The sequence below is a fragment of the Gallinula chloropus genome (genome assembly GCF_964237585.1).
Source record: "Gallinula chloropus genome assembly, chromosome: 1".
Taxonomy (NCBI): Eukaryota; Metazoa; Chordata; class Aves; order Gruiformes; family Rallidae; genus Gallinula; species Gallinula chloropus.
The window spans coordinates 91,081,584-91,100,792 of NC_140085.1; the positions used below are offsets into that span (position 1 = coordinate 91,081,584).

Consider the following 19,209-nt stretch of genomic DNA (forward strand, 5'->3'; position numbering starts at 1 on the left):
TGCAAGCAAGAAGGCAGAATCTTGACATATTGGTCAGATGGCTTGTAAAGCCAGTGATTGTGCCAGATTTATTTCTGTGGGTAAATGGGATCTCTAGATGTTTGGAAGTAACATTTCCTAACCTATAGTTAAGTAGATCCTTAAGAAAAGTAAGAATTCTGAAAATTGCATTTACCTGGCCAGCTGCTTCAGTGTTCTCTAATTACCATTTCTTTACTGTCTTTCTCCTCTTCAGGGTGGGTATGACTCAGGGTTCCTCTATCATTGTGAATTCTCCTCAAATGATCAACAAGAAGACCCAGAGAACAGGCAAGATGAACCCTTTGAAGTGATTCCTATTGAGGACACCGACAATAATCCCATCCACCAGATCTCCTTCTGGTAAAACACTGTAACAACTAACAGTTGACTTCACAATAAAGCGTGATGAAATTGAACTTGGAAGGGAGGATGGTACATTGCTTTGTCCATTTTTAGTTGTGGGTCAATTGTAGTACAAAGGAACTCTCTCTGGTTTTCCTGACACTAAGTTTTACTTAAAATTCCTAATGGATACAGCTGGGGACTGTATCTGATAGAATCCTTTTAAGTATCTAATTAGGTAATGATTTAGACACAAGCATCCTATATTGTAGATATCTAGGAGCTCTCTGCAAATTGTAATCATCAGAACAGCAGTTCTTTTTGGTATTTAGGAAAGAGAGGACACAATTAGCCTGCAACGAGAACATGAAGGGATCGGTCCATCCCTCTTGTGCAAAGAATATAGGCTTCTCGGGACTGTAGGTTTCTCAGTGAACTATATCCATGGAAAGGGTAAAGTATTTTCAGACTTCTAATATTAGGTTCTTTGTGAGGTTAGGCATGATCTGCATCTAAGGAACCAGGCTTAGTTCAGGCTTTAATCTTCAGCTGGCTGTATTCACCACCAGCCATACCAGATGGAGAACAGGGAGGGGAAACTGGTTTTCTAACTCCGAACTTGGTGTCTGCTACCCTGCACAATTGAGACCAGTTCCCTGATAACCAGCAAGTGCAAGAACATTCCTGAGCAGCCAGTTAGCTGGAAGAAGTAGTTTATAGTAATATCACGTGTATTTTAAACAGTCCAAATACTTTGCTTGCAGCTTACAAACTTGGGAAGGGTGCATTTATTCAGATAGATTAGTCGTTCTTTAGAAGTGTTGCTTTTTGAGCTGTGGCTTTACTCATTGCAAGTTGCCTGTTCTTACTGTTTCTCATTGCTTGTTTGACAGTACCAGCAGACTGCTGATGTTCTGTGGGATGCAGAATGGCTCACTGCGTGTTTATCCTCTCCAAGAAAAAGAGCTCTCAGCGGACACCCTGAAGGAATACTGGTCCTTCAATATACATGACAATGATTATGGCCAGATCCAGGGCATTTGCTGTAGCTATGATGATAGATTTCTCATTACCTGTGGTGGAGATGGAAATATTTTTACTTTCAACATCTTGTCTGCAGAGGATGTTCACAAAGAGCTAAAAGCCAAAATCCCATCTCCTAGGGTAAGTCAGTCGCTAGCCTCTTTCACTGAATTAGGTCTTTTTACAATGAAACTACTGCAGGTGGGAAGTACCCAGTTCAATTAGTTGGCATCACAGATCTTTCATAGCAAAAGCTGAGGTTTCCCAAAGAATTTGGAAGAAGAGATCTTGTGAAACATTCCCTAATAAACAGGTACCTTGGCTGCATTGTTCCTTGTGAATGTTCTTTTTTGGTTTTCTCCAAATAAGCATAGTATATGTTGTTCATATGTAATATGCTACTAGTCTTTTCCAACTCAAAGGTATAATCATGCACATTTCTGGAAAGAAAGAACCACAAGGACCTTTCATACTTAATGCTTGTCTTGGATTTAATTCCAGTAAAGTGTGATTCAACTCTGGGTGGAAATTCTAGATATAACCTTGGGTAATACCAAATGCATAGTTTCTCAGTGCATCTAGTACCGTTCATATACAATTCCCAAGTTGGATTTTTTTACATTTGCAAAATAGCACGGCATGCTGCTCTTTTGCTCTTGGACAGCATGAGCAAGAATGATTTTTCAGGTGTTCTGTAATCACTCTACAGCTCATCACCTTTAGGATGTTTGAACAGATGACACAAGAACTCAGTAACAGGTCTACTGATGATACAGGGGAATAGAGAGAGAGGCATCAACTCCTCTGCTAAAAGTGTTTGGACTTATTGAACTGTTCAAAATTGCACACATTTTTAAAATCTCTAGAGTGCCTGAATCAAACAACTATAACATGAAAGAGGCAGTGAGGCCTGTTGAGTAAAGAAGTGCTATCATGCACAATGAATTTCACAGTAGATCTACATTCAGTAGTTTAATAATTTTAGAAGTGTCAACATAAACCATTGACCATTTAAATATTTTACTATTAGTTGGTAGCTGTGTTTTGAAAGATGCTTGACAAGGGAGATAGAGAGGAAATTGTGATTTTGGTCATTTAGGTAAATTGTTAAGGAGTTGGAAAATTTTATCAGTATCACAAAAATATATAGTACTAAGAATTGACTCAAATTTTTTTTTTTTAATTTAAGTGGATGATTGGAACCTGTGATATCAGAGCTTTGCTAGCTGCAATATTAAAGTAGCGATTGATATACAATTGTAAAGCATTATCTATACAGTTTTATTATTTGGAGTATGTAAGTAGGGCTTTGTAATGATCTTTATGGTCAATTTCTATTGTTCGAGCTCACACATTGCTTAATGACCATTCTAATAGAGTTTTTCCCTTATCAAAGTATATCTTCATTAAGTATCTATTCTGGTTTTAAGTCATGTGGAAGATTTTAAAAATTCCATCTTCATTAAACTTAATGGGATTCTTAGAGAATCAAATACAAATCCTCTGAAACTAATTGAGTTAAATTACAGATCATTTAGTACGACTGTATTCACTGCAAGATGATAAGCACCCCTCTTTTTTTAGAGTATGACTGCTTAGGGAAATGAGGCTTGTGTGACTGCAGTGTCCATCCATCTGTCATTCTTCACAGCTAATAATTGTGAACTCATTATGCAGTCAGCAGAAGCAAACCAGATGAATTACACATGTAACTTGGAATTAGCTCAGGATATGTTGTCTCTTGTCAGCCTGGCAGTGAGGGGGAGGCAAGAGAATTGGCCTCGAGGGGTAGAAAACCAAAGATGTTATGGGACAGAGTGAAGTTAGGACAGGCAGTGATGTAGTGGCTAACAATGTTGAGGATGATACAGGATTTGTGCTCTTTATCCCTAAGAGCTGTGCTTCATTAGTTCTTTTACATGTAAACCAACTTTATTGCTTTTTGTTCTTGAAACATTGAAGCTTGATAGTTAAGGCCTGTATAGCAATATCGATTATAAAAGTTTATTTTGTTTTTACAAGAGGCAGTAGCAGATCTGTCTTAATGTCTGTAAAACCTTTGTTGTCTGCTGAAACTATTTATTAGTTTAAAGGCAAAATGACATTTTTATTCCAGAGTGGTCTTGAGAAGGAGAAGGCTACTGAAGACATTGAGGATCCCAATGCCTGCAAGTAAGAGATGCTTGGATAATGATGAAAGAGATTTTCAAGCGTTAGCAGTGCTTTCTTCAGACCACATATTTCTTGTTGCCTCCCAAGAGGAGGGAGAAGTTGATCACCCTGTATTTGGGTTGTTTCCTTGTTAAAACAAAGTTTTATCAGCTTTTCCCCTCATTTCATCTACTTTTCTGTAGTAGTTATTCAAATAACAGTACTCTGAGATTTTCTTGACCTTGTGTCAAGTTTGTAGTCTGAAGTTAAGGTCAAAGCCCTGTGACGTTAGGACTGTACAAATAGAATATAACACAGGAACCTGATTCTTTTCTGAGTTACCTTCAGAGCCATTGAGTTCACTGGGAGTTTAAGGCTGTCAAGGAAATCTAAAAGGTTACACAACCTGCAATCTTTCCTCTCTTCCATTGAGATAACTGCATTTCCTTTTTCATGTATTTTCAGCATTGAGGAAGTCAAGCAGAAAGAAGAATACGAGCGGATAATGAAGGAAGCTGAAGAAAAAAAACACAAGAAGAGAGAGGCATTAATTGCATTGAGGCAAGAGTTTCTTTTTCTTCTTCAAAAGAATCAAGAGTTGCCCAAGCACATGCAGCTGCGCAGAGAGGTACTTCTTGGTTTTAGAAGGGTCATTTACCTTTAGAGGCACCTTCTTCTTAAATATTTCTACCTGATGTGTTGGGGCCAAAGCTGTCCAACCCTTTGGATTAAGGTAGTTCTATGAATGTGAAATTCGCTGGGACTTCTGAATCCCTGCTGATGCTTTGTGCATGTAGGAAATATGTGGTACTCTGGAGATCTGAATAGCTTCTAGAAACAAAGGATTGTGTTAATGTGCACAGAACTCCTGCATCTGGGAAAAAATGTTTTTCTTGGCTACTAGATATTGGAAATTATGTGATGCTTGGCTTTGTCTTTCTGCAGCAGTACGAGATGGACCGTAGGATCTTGGAGGAGCTGGACAGGCAGACAGCACAGAGAATCCAGTTAGTGCAAAAAGAGCTGGCTTGGGAGCGTGAGAAACATTTGATTGGACTGCAGAAACTACAAAATCAGTAAGTACCACTTTTCTTCTACTTCTCCCTCTGACCTTGCACAGGGCTTATCATTTATGCAGTTGTACCTGCCTCAAGAAAAAATAATCTGATTTCCCCTCCCCCCCCCCCCCACATAATCAACAGTTCTTCTGTTTTGTTATGATTCTGTTCTTATTTTACTTGGAACATGCACAGGAGTATATTGATATTTGGGTGTACTTACTTCTTTTGAATCTTTGGTGGAAGTTCAGATATACAGTAATTGTATGTGCAATTAGTAAACTGCATTATTCATGTTCTTCTGGTCAAGGAAAAAAGGTAGGTTGTGACTACTGACATCAAACGGTTTCGTCTAATTTTGGTTGTCAGGTTTCGGGACTCACTGGAATTTGACACTGTTGTTGTTCATGCTATTCAAAGCAATCATCAGATTTCCACCTACAGACTTCTAGCCATGTCTGAGAAATACTACCAAGACAAGGAACGTCCATCATGGAAGAAGACAGAGAAAATGGGGATCGTCAAAGAGACAAGAGGTATGCACAGGGCTAATGATGACCATTTAAACCTTCTCAGTAATATGGTTTCTTGTCTTTCACCTGAGTTTGTTTCCCTGAGTCCAAGCTAAAGAAATTGTAATTTCTTTAGGTACAGGTAAAGAAATATAACTGTGGTATGATGTTTGAGTTTTGGTTTGATTTCAGGATTCTTTTTTGCTGCTGCTGCTGTTGTTTTTTAATATATAATTACATAGTTTCTATATTTAGGTCAATGTCAGTAGTTGTCTGTCAACCCTGTGGGTAGAATGTGAGTAAGAGTCAAATCAAAGAACCTGAATATGTAAGTAACATCCACTGCAGTGGAACTGCACTGATCCAGCTTTGCAGGAGCAATCCCAGCGGGTTTCCAGCTGCTGGAATTACACTGTGCTGCGTGGTGTTTACATCTTCACATGGTTATTTTGTTTTTTGATCCAGATGATACAGTTTTCAAGGGTGAGGCTGAGGTCCAAAAGTCAGAGGTCCAAAAGTCAGCCACACGTTATATAGCCAGCAAACGTGAGCAAATCAGAAGAACTGTTGAGAAATCTGACAAGGTGAAAGCTAAGATTGAGAAGAGGAAGGCAGAGTGGGATGAATTGTGAGTCTCTGTGCCCTTTGAGTTCTGCTGCTTGTCTGAGGTCAAGTAATGCTATTGAGCTATCGTATGGCACTATAATCTCTCTGCCCATTTGTTAAATGTTCCTAATGATTGTAATTAAAATAGATGACTTTTCATGTATCTTTGAGTCTCAGGAGAGCAGTAAAATCTTTCAGTTAGTTTCTGTGGTTCTAAAATATTGAAAAACTTGAATTCAATTAGGTAGCTGCATTTTCAGGTAGGGAGTAAAGAAGTGTCTAAATTGATCACGACTGAGGGACACCTAGACCATTAAAGTCAACACTCAGTTAACCCTACCAGCGCCATGTAGAGCAGCTGCTGTAAGAGCCAATATGTCTTTGTGATGTGTCTTCACACTCCATGCTGGTCTTTATCTTGAGAAGCTAGAAAGAGGGACAAGACATCTTTGAATGCTCATGGAAGTACAGCAGTTCTTCATTAGAAGATGAAGGACAGGAAATGAGACCAATGTAGAGTCAGGGTACAAGGCTCTTTTTAAGGTTATTGGGTGTTTAACAATATAGAGAAGAATCAGGTATTCTGTGCTGCAGGCTGGTGGAGTGTTGAGACCTGGCTCACTGAGACTGAGAGCATATACTCAGTAAAGCCAGAACTCAGTCCAAGAGTAGAGGTTTAACCTGTCCTATAGCAGAGCTACATTATAAGACATTTTTTTGGGGGAAAAAAAAGTAATCTGAGGGTATTGTTGAAATGTGCAAGGATATTCTTCTCAAATTAGCCATTGGCTCCTGAAAGAGGTGTGTGATTCTTGATCCCTAGTTCACCACCCAAACCTTGCTGCAGAAATCAGAAGGTGTGAAATGACCCTGTTTGTTCATCTGTATGCCTTCTGCCTTAAAGTTCAGCATTGTCTTGTACCTACCAGATACAAGAGCAAACCTAGTGATGACTATGAGAATCCCAAGGATGCTGAGGAGATCAGAGCAGCACAGGAAAATATGGGATGCTATAAGCTGAAGACTGATGCTAACTACAGAATCCCTGAAGACAAGCGTATGAATGCTGGGAAGAAGGTGATGCAGCTTACATCCCTGGAGATGTTGGTATGTAACCTGATTCATTGGCATGTACGTTTCCCCCTTTTAGGGGGAGGGAGGATGGCCTATTACTTGCTGAAGAAATTTTTTGAAGGGAAATCAAAGTGGTTGTGGGAAGAGGCCTTGAAGGACAGACTCTGTTCAATCAGCATTGGTTACAAATCAGACTTCTCTTGTGAACTGTTAGTGCTTCACCAAACTCAGAGCTCAATCAGCCCGGGCAGAAGAGAAAGAAAATTTACCTTTCCTACTACTTCAGGGGGATCATCTGTCTTCAAATTCTTTAAAAAGTCTTATCATCTAGTAACTGGCATGCTTTCCTTAAAACGTGAGCTAAATAACCCCTGCTGTGAAATACCTTTAAAGAAACAGGGACATGAACAAGGACAGGTGCTTCTAGTGTGGTTGCTCCATATTTGCACTTGGGTAATCCCTGCTTCTGGGTGCAAAGCATTGGAATCTCCCTGAGAAACCAGACCTTCTGGAGCCACCTTTCTGAGAGAGGACTCCTACAGCCACCAAGTCTTTTAACCACAAAGACACAAAAGTGTTCTGTAGAAACTTTGTTGCTTTCCTTGTGACTTCTTTCCCCCCCATCCTTCCTCTCATAGGAGCTGTTTTCCTTTTTATTGGTCTGGAGTGTAGGATAGTTACAAATTTCTTTAGCCAAAAGAATGATGAAGAAATATATCTATTGAACTTGGAATGCTCTAGCTGCTTTTTGGTTGGGAGGCTTATTTCTTGCTTACTGACAGAGGAGCCCCTTCACTGCCTGGTTCATCTTTGTTTGGCAAAGTGTAATTTGTATTCTTGGTGGTCCTGAATCTTCTTCAGTCTTATCTTCAGACTTAATTTCAGGCACCCTCTGGGCTCAGTTGCTTTCATAGTGAGGTCTGAGCATTACAAGAGTAGTGCTATAGACTTAGGGGATTTGTTGGATCATTTTAATCTCTGCTTGGGCTCCAGCACTTTGTTGTGGTGCTGGTGTTACCAGACACCCAGTGATTAACCGAATTCAGTAGGACAAGCCAATACAAACAAAGGGAAAAGTTCTTGTAAATTCCAGATTTATACAGAGGAAGAATTCCAGTCACTCCAGGTGGCTGGTATATAGGGTTGTTTTCTTTTATAAAGATCAGAGAAGTTTCTGTCAAGTATATTTATGCTAGATCACATTAAATTATTATTTCCTGTGAAAAAAGTAAATTAATAAAGTGTCTCCTTATCACAGAATGATTGAAGTTGGAAGATGCTTCTGATGGTAATGTAGTCCAAAGGCTTTGCTCAAGCAGGACCACCCAGAGCAGGTTGCCCAGGACCATATCCAATAGGCTTTTTAAAATCTCCAAGGACTGAGACCCTGCAACCTCACTGGTCAGCCTGTGCCAGTGTTCAGTCACCTTTGCAGTAAAAAACTGCATCCTGATGTTCAGAGGGAACCCCCCTTGTTGGTCTATCCCCTCTTGCCAGTCACTGGGAACCACTGAAAAGAACCTGGCTCCATCCTCTTGTACCCTCCTTTCAGGTATTTATATACATTGATGAGATTTCCCCCTGAGCCTTCCCTTCACAAGTCTGAACAGTCTCAGCTCTCTTAGCCTTTCCTCACAGGAGAGGTACTCCAGTCCCCTATCTTAGTGGCCCTTCACTGGACTGTCTCCTGTAAACGCCATTTCTCCCTTGTACTGGGGCACCCAGAAATGGACACAGCATTCCAGGTGTGACCTCACCAGTGCTGAGGGAGAATCACCTCCCATGACCTGTGGCAACACTCCCTCATGCAGCCCAGGATACTGTAAGCCCTCTTTGTCAGAAGGGCACCTTGCTGGCTCATGGGCCACTTGGTGTCCACCAGGACCTCCAGGTTCTATTCTGCAAAACTGCTTTCCAGCTGGTCAGTCCCCAGCATGCGCTGGTTTATGGGGCTGATTTCTCCCCAGGAGCAGGACTTTGCACTTCCACTTGTTGAACTTCATGAGGTTGCTGTCAGCACATCTCTCCAACCCGTCCCTCTGGACAGCAGCACAACCCTCCAGCATATCAGCTTCTCCTCCTTGTTTTCATTGTCAGCTCAGTTACTGAGGGTACACTTTGCCCCATCATCCAGATAATTAATGATGTTGAATGGAATTATTATTCTTGAGGTCTGCCTACAGGCCAGCAAGATGTAAGCAAGTTGGTAAAAACAGGTTTTGTTGCACTTGGCTGTTCAATTCCCACCTCCTGGATCTGATATATAAGTGTCACTTTACAGATTAGGGGTTCTTCATCTTGATTTGGAGAAAAGACATTCAGCTGATACCAATGTTTTCTGAATTGACTTTGGGACTCTGGATTGCTGGAAGAGAACTTGTTTTGAAGATCTAGTGGCTTTTATGAAGTCCAAAACCATCTGACAAAATGTTACTTTCTTGGTCTTAGAACTGCTATCTAGTGTCCTTTGAAAATTCAGAACTTTTTTCCACTTCTAACTGCCTGCAGCGGTTGTGATTTCAGTTTTGCTTTCACATGTAAAAGATAAGATCTCACTTGCCTCCCAGAATGTAGGTTTGCAGAGGACTGCTTCAGTATCCTTGAGGTTATATGAGGTAACAGCTTTTTTCAATGACTGTGTCAATGAAGCCTAGATTTCTTATCAGCTGTGCATTTGGTAGTGTGTATAGTAAAGGTCCTCTCAGGTGTATTTCTTTTGTCCTGCTTGATTTACAGACTACTAAGAGAGATCTAATTTTCTTTTTGTTAGTGTGTTATCTGTACTATATGCCTGAAAAGAGGGCAATGTATCAAAGCTGAGATACTCTCTGGTTTTATGAGAGACAGCCCAAAAGTCTAATTCTCTAAAAGCCACAGCTTGTTTTCACAGCCTCCTTTCTGTGCTGGTTCAGCATCTCACATCAAGAAGGTCACAATCGAGTCAGGAACTGAGAGAATGGGGAATTCCCTCCTTACACCTTTGCTCTTTGCCACAAAGGAAACAAAGAAATGTGGTTCCAAAGATTTTTAAAACTACAGATGTAGACAACTGCTTAAGAATGCTAATGTGTGGAGATGGTACAGAAAAAAAAGGATAGTATGAAAAAAAAAAAGAAAGTCTGGATGAGTGGCTTCTTAACTTGTGTGACACACCATGTAAGTATTCCTAGGGAATCCTACTAAAATAGTTTTTCCTTTGCAGATCCATAAGAGGAAAGTGAACATGAACAAAGAGATCATGTCTTTGCGGGATCTCAAGGTCTCTGTTATTGATGAAATCAAGTGTTTGGTGCAGGAACTGAACTCAGTACAGGAATCCTTGGATTTATCAGAGCGTCTCACTCTGCCCCCGATTCCCCAGCTACACCCAGATGAGGTGCCAGAAAAAAAGTTTGAGTATGACCATGACATCCTCCTGAAATTCAAAGAGGAGCAAGAGGCCAAGGCAAAGCCCCAGGAACAACTGGAAGGGTCTCCCTCATCTCGTGCATTTAGGCAGGGGTTTCTTCCAGCCCCTTCTATGGAGCACACGTCTGTAGCACAAACGGCGGGTTCACGCCTGATGAAAACGGCACCATCTGTGGTCACAGAGCACCAAAAGGCTTTTGAGATTGAGAAGGCAGAGCCCACAGAAATGGAGCTGGAAATTTTTAAGAGGGAGAAGATAAAAAACCTATACTTGCAGGAGACCTTGATTAAAAAGGTAGGAAATAAGTGGGGTTGATGTACCCCGCCCTCCCCCCCCCGACTGAACAATTCCACTGCCTCAGAAATAAAACCAAACCCCCTTTCTTCTGTCTCAGGATTGCAGCTACTATTCACTTTCTGAAATTCAGGCAAATGCTGTCTGGTGCAAATTTACAGGGTAAATCGGTAAAAATCCCTGACTGTACCTGTGTGCTATCACTTGAAATATACATCTTTGATTTCTTATTGATTGTCCTATAAAACCATGAGCTAGGTGGCCAGAAAAGACAAGTAAAATGCTAGAAATTACTTGAAAAGTGACAAAGAGGAAAAGAAAGAGCATCACTACAGCTTTGTAGGTTCGTGATGTTCTTGGCTCTTAAATACTGTAGTCCTGACCCTTTGTTCTCAAAAATGATTTTGTAGAAATAGAAGGGGTCCAAAAGAGAGTAACCAAAATGCTTCATCATGGAAAAGCTTCTTTAGAAAGCACATAGCTAAGTGGCTGAAGCACCTATGGCCTATAAAAGGAGCAACTGACAGGACTGTAGCAGAGGTGGTAAAATCAATGAATAATGTAGAAAACGAGAGTGGGACTCACGCTTTAAAAGAAGGAGAGAGAGAAACTGAAATGCTCATGTAGAAAGCTTGAAAGGTGCAAAGGGAAACAGTTTTCCTGTCCAACAAAATTAAGCTTTGGAACTCAGCATCGGGATGTGGGGGAAGCTACAATTTGATAAACTCTGGAAGAAAAATTCCTTCATTGTTGTTGAACACACCCATACCACTTCAAGCTCAGGATGTCCTCATGTCAAGAGTTTAGGAGGGTAGAGAGAGGAGTATGCCAGGGGTGTACTGCTTGTTTGCTCAGTTTCTTGTCATCTTTTCTCCAACTTCTGCCTTTTGTATTGGGGTAGACCAAAGAATCAGTGGCCAGACACACCCCTGTGTTGGTGTATTTCAAGGTTTTGAGAGAATAACCATGTGCTGCTGTGACCATCACATGTGTATATGTGAATGTTGGCAGCTGCTAGTCCTGATTTAACTGTAAACGTCTAAGGGAAGAGCTGGTGGCAGGTATTCTGGAAGAAGTCTCTTAAGGGAGAAGAGGTATTTATTGCTCCCTCTGGGATTGTTACACAAACTACTTTAGGCTCCTGTGAAACATTGTCTGAAGAGTAAAATGCTTCTGGAGTGGAGTGGGGTACAGTGAAACATTCCTGTGAACCCCTGGTGATTCTTTTACTGCTGTGCTGATGATGAAGATACATTTGGGGCTAACTTTGTCTTTCTAAGTGCTTCAGCAATCCACACTAAATAGCATGGGCAGGTTGTGGATTTGGCAGTAAGAACGTTTCCCTTCTGCTCTTTTCTCTGGCTTCTATGTTTAGCTCCCTCCTAATACCTTCCCTGTTCCTCATGTGCTCCAGATCAATGCACTGGTGGTCAACTTCGATGCTGAACTTCGTTTTCTCCGGCACAAGAAACTGAAGCTGGATGTGCAGATGAAAAGTGCTGACCTGCGCTACATCACCTGGTATGAGGAGCTGCTCATCCTGAAGAACCTTGAGAAACATGAGAACCTTCTCCAGGGTCGTATTAAAAACCTCCTCAGTGAGCAGGAGGCTATGCAAGTAAGTGGGCCATGTGTGATTCGATTCTGTGTCTCTGGGTTTAATGGTACCACTTATGCCAGGCTTGAAGCACAAGTGAGCCTTAAAGTAACTGGTGGCATCTCCTTGTTTCATTTTAATGCTGATCCAGCATCTGGTCCTAAATTTTGGAAAACAAGAAACTCCTGTTGATCAACCTAGGATGGCTGCTTTTAACGTCCATTAAACCTTTCATAGTCTTAACAGATGTGTTTTAATGGGCACTTAATGATGTGGAATTGGTGGTGAATCACATACTCATATACTTAAGTTTAAGAACATGGAGGATTTGTTTGGTTGGAGCACAGGTTTTAAAGAGAGAAAGTCACGTTTTGCACATCTGGGTCTCCACAGATACATGGTGTATTTGCACCCGTGTGGGTTGTACCTGTTCACTGAAGTAGGGTTTTGTTTGTTTAGTCAAAGTCGAACAGCTACCTTGCAGAGATGGAGGACAGAAAGTGTGAGATTGTAAAGCTCCAGGAATGTGAGAAATCTCTGTATGCCAACTTCCAAGCCTCCCTGGGAGAAAACAATGAGTTTGCCCATTTTCTGACCAAGGTTCTGAAGAAGAAAGTGAAGTGCATGGAAGAAAAAGAAGTCGATAGAGAAGCAGGTGGGAGACGTTGTTCTTTGTATTCCAGGGGGTTGTTAAACATACTTCTGTGTGCTCAAGGAAACATGTCTCACTCTAGCTGGGGCCCTGGGTGTGTGCAGCTCTGAACTCCCTTCAAAAAACCCTAGGCCAGGCTTACCCAGGTTTGTCCATGCGCTGACCCGTGTTCTGTGGCAGCCGTTTTGAATGATAGCGATGGTGTGATTCAGTTCCTCACACGGCTACATTTGGTCTGATGACAGCTCCTGCAATTTACTGCCTGTAAGTCAATACTGAGGACTGATAATTGGTATTAAGAAGGGGCAAAGCTTTAAATAGCTACTGCCCATGCTGTGCCAAGGAGAGCTATGGATAAGTGATTATTCTGCCACGTTCATGACGTTCTCCTTTAATCTGTGCATTGACTAATGAGAGATCACGGACCTAATCTGCAATTGCCTATTAATCACGGGACTAAACGTATTATGAAAGGATTTCATTTATCTGAGTGGCTTGGGTTTAAACTGCTGAGGCTAGGCAGTCTCACCGAGCTAAGCCACTCGTGCTCGCTCTCTGACTTGGCTGTGGATTTCAAACAGGGGCACAATTAGCAAAAAGCTGCAGGAAACAGCAGTGCTTTTGTGCCAGTTTTGTGCATCTTTCTATTTTGCTTGGTAGCAGAATGGCAAACCCACAAGGTTTCAATTCCTAGCATATATGAAAAAGGAAACATTGAAGGAAGTGCCCAAAATGTGCCCATCCCTGTGAATTTGACACTGCAAGGTGGTGTCTCTCCCTCGTTTTACTTTTGGTTTGTGTTTTTTTTTGCTGTGAAACTATCAAATTAATGCAATGGGCACAAGATGCCTGTACCCACGTGTCACCAGGGTGATCTTTCATGGCCTGTGTGGATGGTGTTCACCAGCATGTGGGCGTAATGCACAGCTGGTGGGTCTGGGCGTGTTCTGCAAGCCAGCAGTACTGTCCTTTTCTTCCAGATGAAGGTGATGAGAATAAAGAGGAGCATAGTGAAGAGTCCAGCCTGGGGATTGATGAAGAAGATTCTGGATCTGAAGATGAAGTCTTTGATGACTCTGTCTGCCCACAGAGTACCTAAGTTATCATTTCCTTGGGTTGACTACTTGTTTAGCTTTAGAGGCAATATTGTGTTTAAAAAGAAAGTACAGAATTTGTCATTATTCACCACATATTAATACAACTAAGGGCCAGAATGTGTGGGTCCCTCCAGAGTGCAGCATTTCTCCCCAGGAAATCTCAGTGAAGATAATGAAACTCCTAGTAGTATAGGATACCCTAATTAGAAAGTTTGGGAAAATAACACATAGCTAGGCACTAGCAATTAATTATTTTGTGTGAAGAACCATTCACTGTTTCACGGCTGTTTTCTGGAGAGAAAAGGCTCCTGGCTGGAATGAAGCTGGAACTGCTCTCTGGAAACCTGCTGCTAGCCTAGCTGGATCCCTGTTCAAGGGAGTTCAGTGGGGACCCGAACGCGGCTTTAAATTAAGCTCTTTGTTACCACCTCGTGGATTTATGCGGCAATTGCCTGTTGCTAGGCTGCTCTATAACGGGGTATGAGAAGCTTGGATCTTGACTTGGCAAAATCTTCTTCATTCGTTCATTAAACAAAGGCAAGCCACACCCACACACACACCCCCAGTCATTGTATGAGCTTAACTAATTTAGGGTTTGGGGTTTCTAGTGATTTTTTGAGTAATATGGCAATAACCATGTAACAACACTGCTTTATTTTCAGTTAGAAATTACCAACAAGTAACCTTAGCTTTTTTTTTTTTTTAAATTGGATTTTAACATGATTTTCACAAATTGATTTTTTTATTAACTCCTCATTCATGTCCTTTTCAAGTTAAAATGTTGGGGAGAATTAATAGGATTTTTTGCTTATTGAAAAAAGTCCAAATGGGGAAATGACATGTTCCATTAGCCTCTTGGCATTTGTCTCTTTAGGTGTACCTTGCTTTGCCTTCGTTGAACTCTTTTCTTTTGTATTTTGGTTTGGGTTTTTCTCTTGTGCTCACTGATCATAGAATCATAGAATGGTCTGAGTTGGAAGGGACCCCAAGGATCATAGAGCTCCAACCCCCTGCCACAGGCAGGGCCACCAACCTCCAGGCCTGGATCTACACAAGGTTGCCCAGGTCCCCATCCAACCTGGCCCTGAACACCCCCAGGGACGGGGCATCCACTACCTCTCTGGGTAGCCTTTTCCAGCACCTCACCACTCTCTCTGTAAAAAACTTCCCCCTAATATCTATTTTAAACCTTCCCTCCTTTAGCTTTAATCCATTCCCCCTTGTCCTGATTTGGGTTACTGGTGCTGATTTGATTAATATGACCAAAATCACTGTGTTTAGAATTTCACAGATCTTCCCTACCATGAAACAAATGAAATGGGTCCTATGGAACCACAGCTTCATTTGCAAATAGAGCTATAAATTATCCCTGCAGCAAGTTCATAATTTATAAAAACATGTTTTTTTTATAACAGCACTTTTAGTGCTATGGATAAGCAACCACATGTTTATATAATAGATGTTACAGTACAATAATCTTCAATTAATTACTGGGACTGCATTACTTCCTAAAACTATTTTTTTGTGCACTTGGCATTAATATCATTGGCTTTGATACATTTAGTGTTACTTCTGGAAAAAAAACTGTCTGACTGAAGGTAAAGAACAAAAGACCCATCCAAGACATTCAGCCCTTCATGGCAGGAACACGCCCCATGTGGTGTGTTCAAGAGAGCGTTAGGGAACCAGGAGCATGGTGGTGTTATGGAGAACACTGGGCAGTGTGCACAGGAGGAGAAGCTGCTCAGGCCTGTAACTACTCAGGCCTGTGACTTTGGTACAGTCATAATGAAACTAAGCTATTCTTTCACTCTTTCCTTCTCAGACTGCAGTGAGGCACTCTTCCAAAACACCCTCCAGCTCCGGCAGACTCGGTTGGACATTGAAAAAGCTTTAACAGAGGAGAAGAAAGCTGCTGCTAACCTCAGAAAGAAATACAATGCCTTGGTCAAAAAGGTATCCTCGTGGTTTCTTCTCAGCAAGCATCATCTGGCTCCATTACAGGGGAAATGTTTTTGGCTAAGATTTAAAAACAAGACCCTAACCCTTTGAGAGGCCTCAGCTTGGGGGGAGGTATCTGTGGTAGCATAGGGGCAGAAGACAGCTTAGCATGGGTCACCTGTCCTCCTGAAAAAGGTTGGTCTGACTGTAGCTGCTGTGGGCCTGGATCCATGTTTTAGGTCTGGTTCCTTCCCAGCTGTCTAACCATCATGCAGCAGGAGAAACTGGATTCTCTGGTTCAGATGAAACACCTGCTGTAGCCTGGCCCATCCTCTCTGCATGTCCATGGGGATGGAGAGAATAACAAATCCTTATCCTACCACAAACGCACGTTAAAGTAAATGTCTAAAAACGCTACTTTTTCCCTATTTCTTTTGCTTTTAGTTATTTTCTTTCACTCTTTGTTGTAGTAATCATTGAATAAACTCACTTGGTGCAAGTTTTCCTTTCAGCTTTTTTGAGCTCCTGCATTCACCAAGACATTTGATTTATATTAACTCAAAAATATCTTAATTTGAAGGGTTATCCAGGATAGAGAGAGAGCTCTGCCAGAACAGCATTATGCAAGTCGTGCTTTTATTGTGTCTCAAAAATGTTCCATCCAGCATGGTTAACTTACAACGGGTTTTGTTTAGTTTTTAAAGGCTGTCCTAAGTGCCAGCTGCCACACATTCACCCTGAGGTCTGACATTTGAGGCTGAATTGTTTCTTTCTCATGCAGAATCAATAAGCATTTCCAGGCATAACACAATAAAAAAATATCTTGCAGTCTCTGTAGATCCAGAAATGGGTTAGACACTAAACAAAGCAGCTGTCTCTTGATACACACAGGGCTTCTCTGCTAAGGAGGCATTTGTGAGTGTACATGTGCACAGAGGTATTCAGGGTAGAATCTTCCTTCGTGTTTGCCTATGAAATGTATCTATCATTGCATGCTAAAAAAAAAGACATTTTGCCAATCCTTCTTTTCTTTTGGATCAGAAACTCTAACCCAGTATCTTGCTGCCTTCTGTATTTGAGTACTACAGGACTTCTGTTTGCCCACACTTTGTCTTTCTGCAGGTGAAAGTAGTGGAAACCAGCCTGGATGCCGCTGAGAGGGAACTGGAGACCTTCCAGTGGGAGAAGCAGCAGAGGCTGAACGAGCTCTGTGTTGTTGTGCCTTTGAAACTCCATCAGGTAATTCAGGATGTTGTGGTCCTGCAGGTGCAGGGTGGCCTACGTACCTCTGAACAGTGGTGTTACTGCTCTTCGGGGCCCTTAGTTCCTCATTCACCACAGTCTCCTGGGAATAAAGAGTTCAGCTGAACTTCATGCTGCTAATTCCTTTTTCCTTTTCTACTATCATAATCACAGGAAAGAGGTAAGCATGGGCAGGTTGGTCCATTGCTGAAATTTGCATAGTCCTCAAGTGTTTTATAGGTTTGGCATGGGATTTTTCCTTCAGGTCCATACCTACTGATATTCTTATAGAAGGAAAAAAACCACTCCAAGAACCAAACAAAAAAAAAGCCCCTAAACTATTGAAACTAAGAGGATTTTTTTCCTAATTCAAGAATGTTGGGTTGGATGCAATGCACTCATCTACATCTATCCCTGTTAGCACAGGGATAAATAGAAAATGAAAAGGAAAAGTCAAGACAATACTGTTATTTCCTCTGGGCTGCATCTTGTCCTCAGTGAGAGAAGCCTCTTCCTGTTGTGGCCCTTATACCTCTGAGGCACACTCAGCTCTCTCCATTTATTCTGTCTCCTTTCATTAAAAGGTTGGTAATGAAACCAGATGAGTTTAAGACCTGACTAGGCAACCCTGCAGCTCTCAGGTTATTCAAAAGAAGAGACAGTTAATAGGGGATCTCTCACTCCCCCTTTGTTCCAGGTGCTATAGAAGGGTAGACAGCTTTATATGCAGGGTAACATCACAGCTTTAAGTAGTCTTTGAGTTTTGCTTGAGTGGCAGGGATTCTCTGGCCCAAAATGTGAGAGTTGTGCCTATGCTGACTATTACCTCACTCATCAGTTCTCAGACACTCCCAGTTTTGTTACCCAGAGAGACCATCAGCACCCTTAATAAGTAAGGTCAGCCTTGCTTATGGCTGTTTCTTGCAGGTGGAGTACTTGGTTAACGGGGAGATGCCCAGTGACTTCTCACAGGCTCTGGTATTTCCCAACAAGTCCTTAGAGTACCTGCAGAAGAGAATTGTGGAGCTACGTGATGAAAAGAGGATTCAAAGACAAATCTATAAGGCAGCCCAGGAGAAACATAAGCAGCTTGTCCAGGACAAAAAGGAGATGGAGAAACAGATTCACCGTGAGTAACAGACTCAGAACAACACAGTATACTGGTGCTTACTCTGTCCCCCTTGCTGGGTGTGGGGAACTCACCAGATGTCAGTCTTTACACTCACCCAGGCATCACAGCTGGTTAATGTGGAACACAGAACAGAAAGAACCGATCAAGTGGACTGGTTTTGTGAAGTACTGGTAGTTCTCCAGCTCTGCAGAGTCATTAGGCTGTGTGAAACGATTTGGGAACTTAATATAAGGAGACTTGTCTGAGATGAGAACAAGTCAGGACACACGACTGCTACTTCTGGCTGCAAACCAGACCCGCTAGGGAAAGAAGTACTTTCCCCAAAGCCACATAAGCTTTTTTTGGCAGTTTCCATCTCTGTGTAACATAAGAAGGGGGACATGAGCCCTATTTGAAACACTTGCTTTCCCAAGGGCTGAACCCACAGGTGTGTCTAGCACCACCAAGCCCTGTGTAGCCTTTGGTGTGGGAGAGCCTTGCTAGGACTGGCTTAGAGTGTGGCTTAGTGACAACACAGACACAGTCATGGGCAAAGACAAACAGCGCTGTTCAGTTGTGAGCTCTGTGTGGGGTTGTGTGAGCTATGTGTTACCCAGCGAGTACCAAACAGCTCAAGCAAAAAGCTGGGGGGGTAAGGCAGGAATTCTTATCCACCAGTGAAGGAGAGTTCTTCCATCTGTGCCCTGCCCTTTCTGTTAGGACTGGAAGAGAAGTGCAGTGATCTGATGGTGAAGAAGTTTGGCCGGTTGGTTGATTTTGAAGCAGTTCAAGCGCGCTTCAGTAACGTACATGAGGAAGAGTTGGAAGTGCAAATAATGGAGAAAGAGTATGTGCACTCCCAGGAACTCAAAGAGTGGGAGGTAAGGAGCAGGAAAAGGAGGAGGGCATGTGTGCTACCATGACCTGTTAAGGCTTCACTTGCCTGGGGCTGAATAGCTACACTAAAATTTTCTGTGAATATGTTCACATTTGTTTCTATTCTCCTGTCATTAACAGACCGTAATGTCCAACTCCCATTTCCCATCACCACTCCTGCCTCTCCTCCTGTTGCTGCTGCA

At 42.0% G+C, this 19,209-nt stretch overlaps 1 protein-coding gene across 1 annotated transcript in view; it reads left to right on the forward strand.

The window, feature by feature from the left end:
• CFAP44 (cilia and flagella associated protein 44) overlaps positions 1 to 19,209 on the forward strand; it is a gene marked incomplete at its 5' end in the record, with an annotated part of 47,416 nt that overhangs the window by 26,243 nt on the left and 1,964 nt on the right. Inside the window, 16 exon segments of the mRNA XM_084275377.1 lie at positions 236 to 381; positions 1,257 to 1,527; positions 3,503 to 3,558; positions 4,003 to 4,165; positions 4,483 to 4,613; positions 4,965 to 5,131; positions 5,573 to 5,735; positions 6,643 to 6,820; positions 9,990 to 10,490; positions 11,905 to 12,108; positions 12,547 to 12,742; positions 13,720 to 13,830; positions 15,662 to 15,792; positions 16,900 to 17,016; positions 17,947 to 18,148; positions 18,851 to 19,011. Of these exon segments, the coding sequence (XP_084131503.1) occupies positions 236 to 381; positions 1,257 to 1,527; positions 3,503 to 3,558; positions 4,003 to 4,165; positions 4,483 to 4,613; positions 4,965 to 5,131; positions 5,573 to 5,735; positions 6,643 to 6,820; positions 9,990 to 10,490; positions 11,905 to 12,108; positions 12,547 to 12,742; positions 13,720 to 13,830; positions 15,662 to 15,792; positions 16,900 to 17,016; positions 17,947 to 18,148; positions 18,851 to 19,011 (2,898 nt within the window).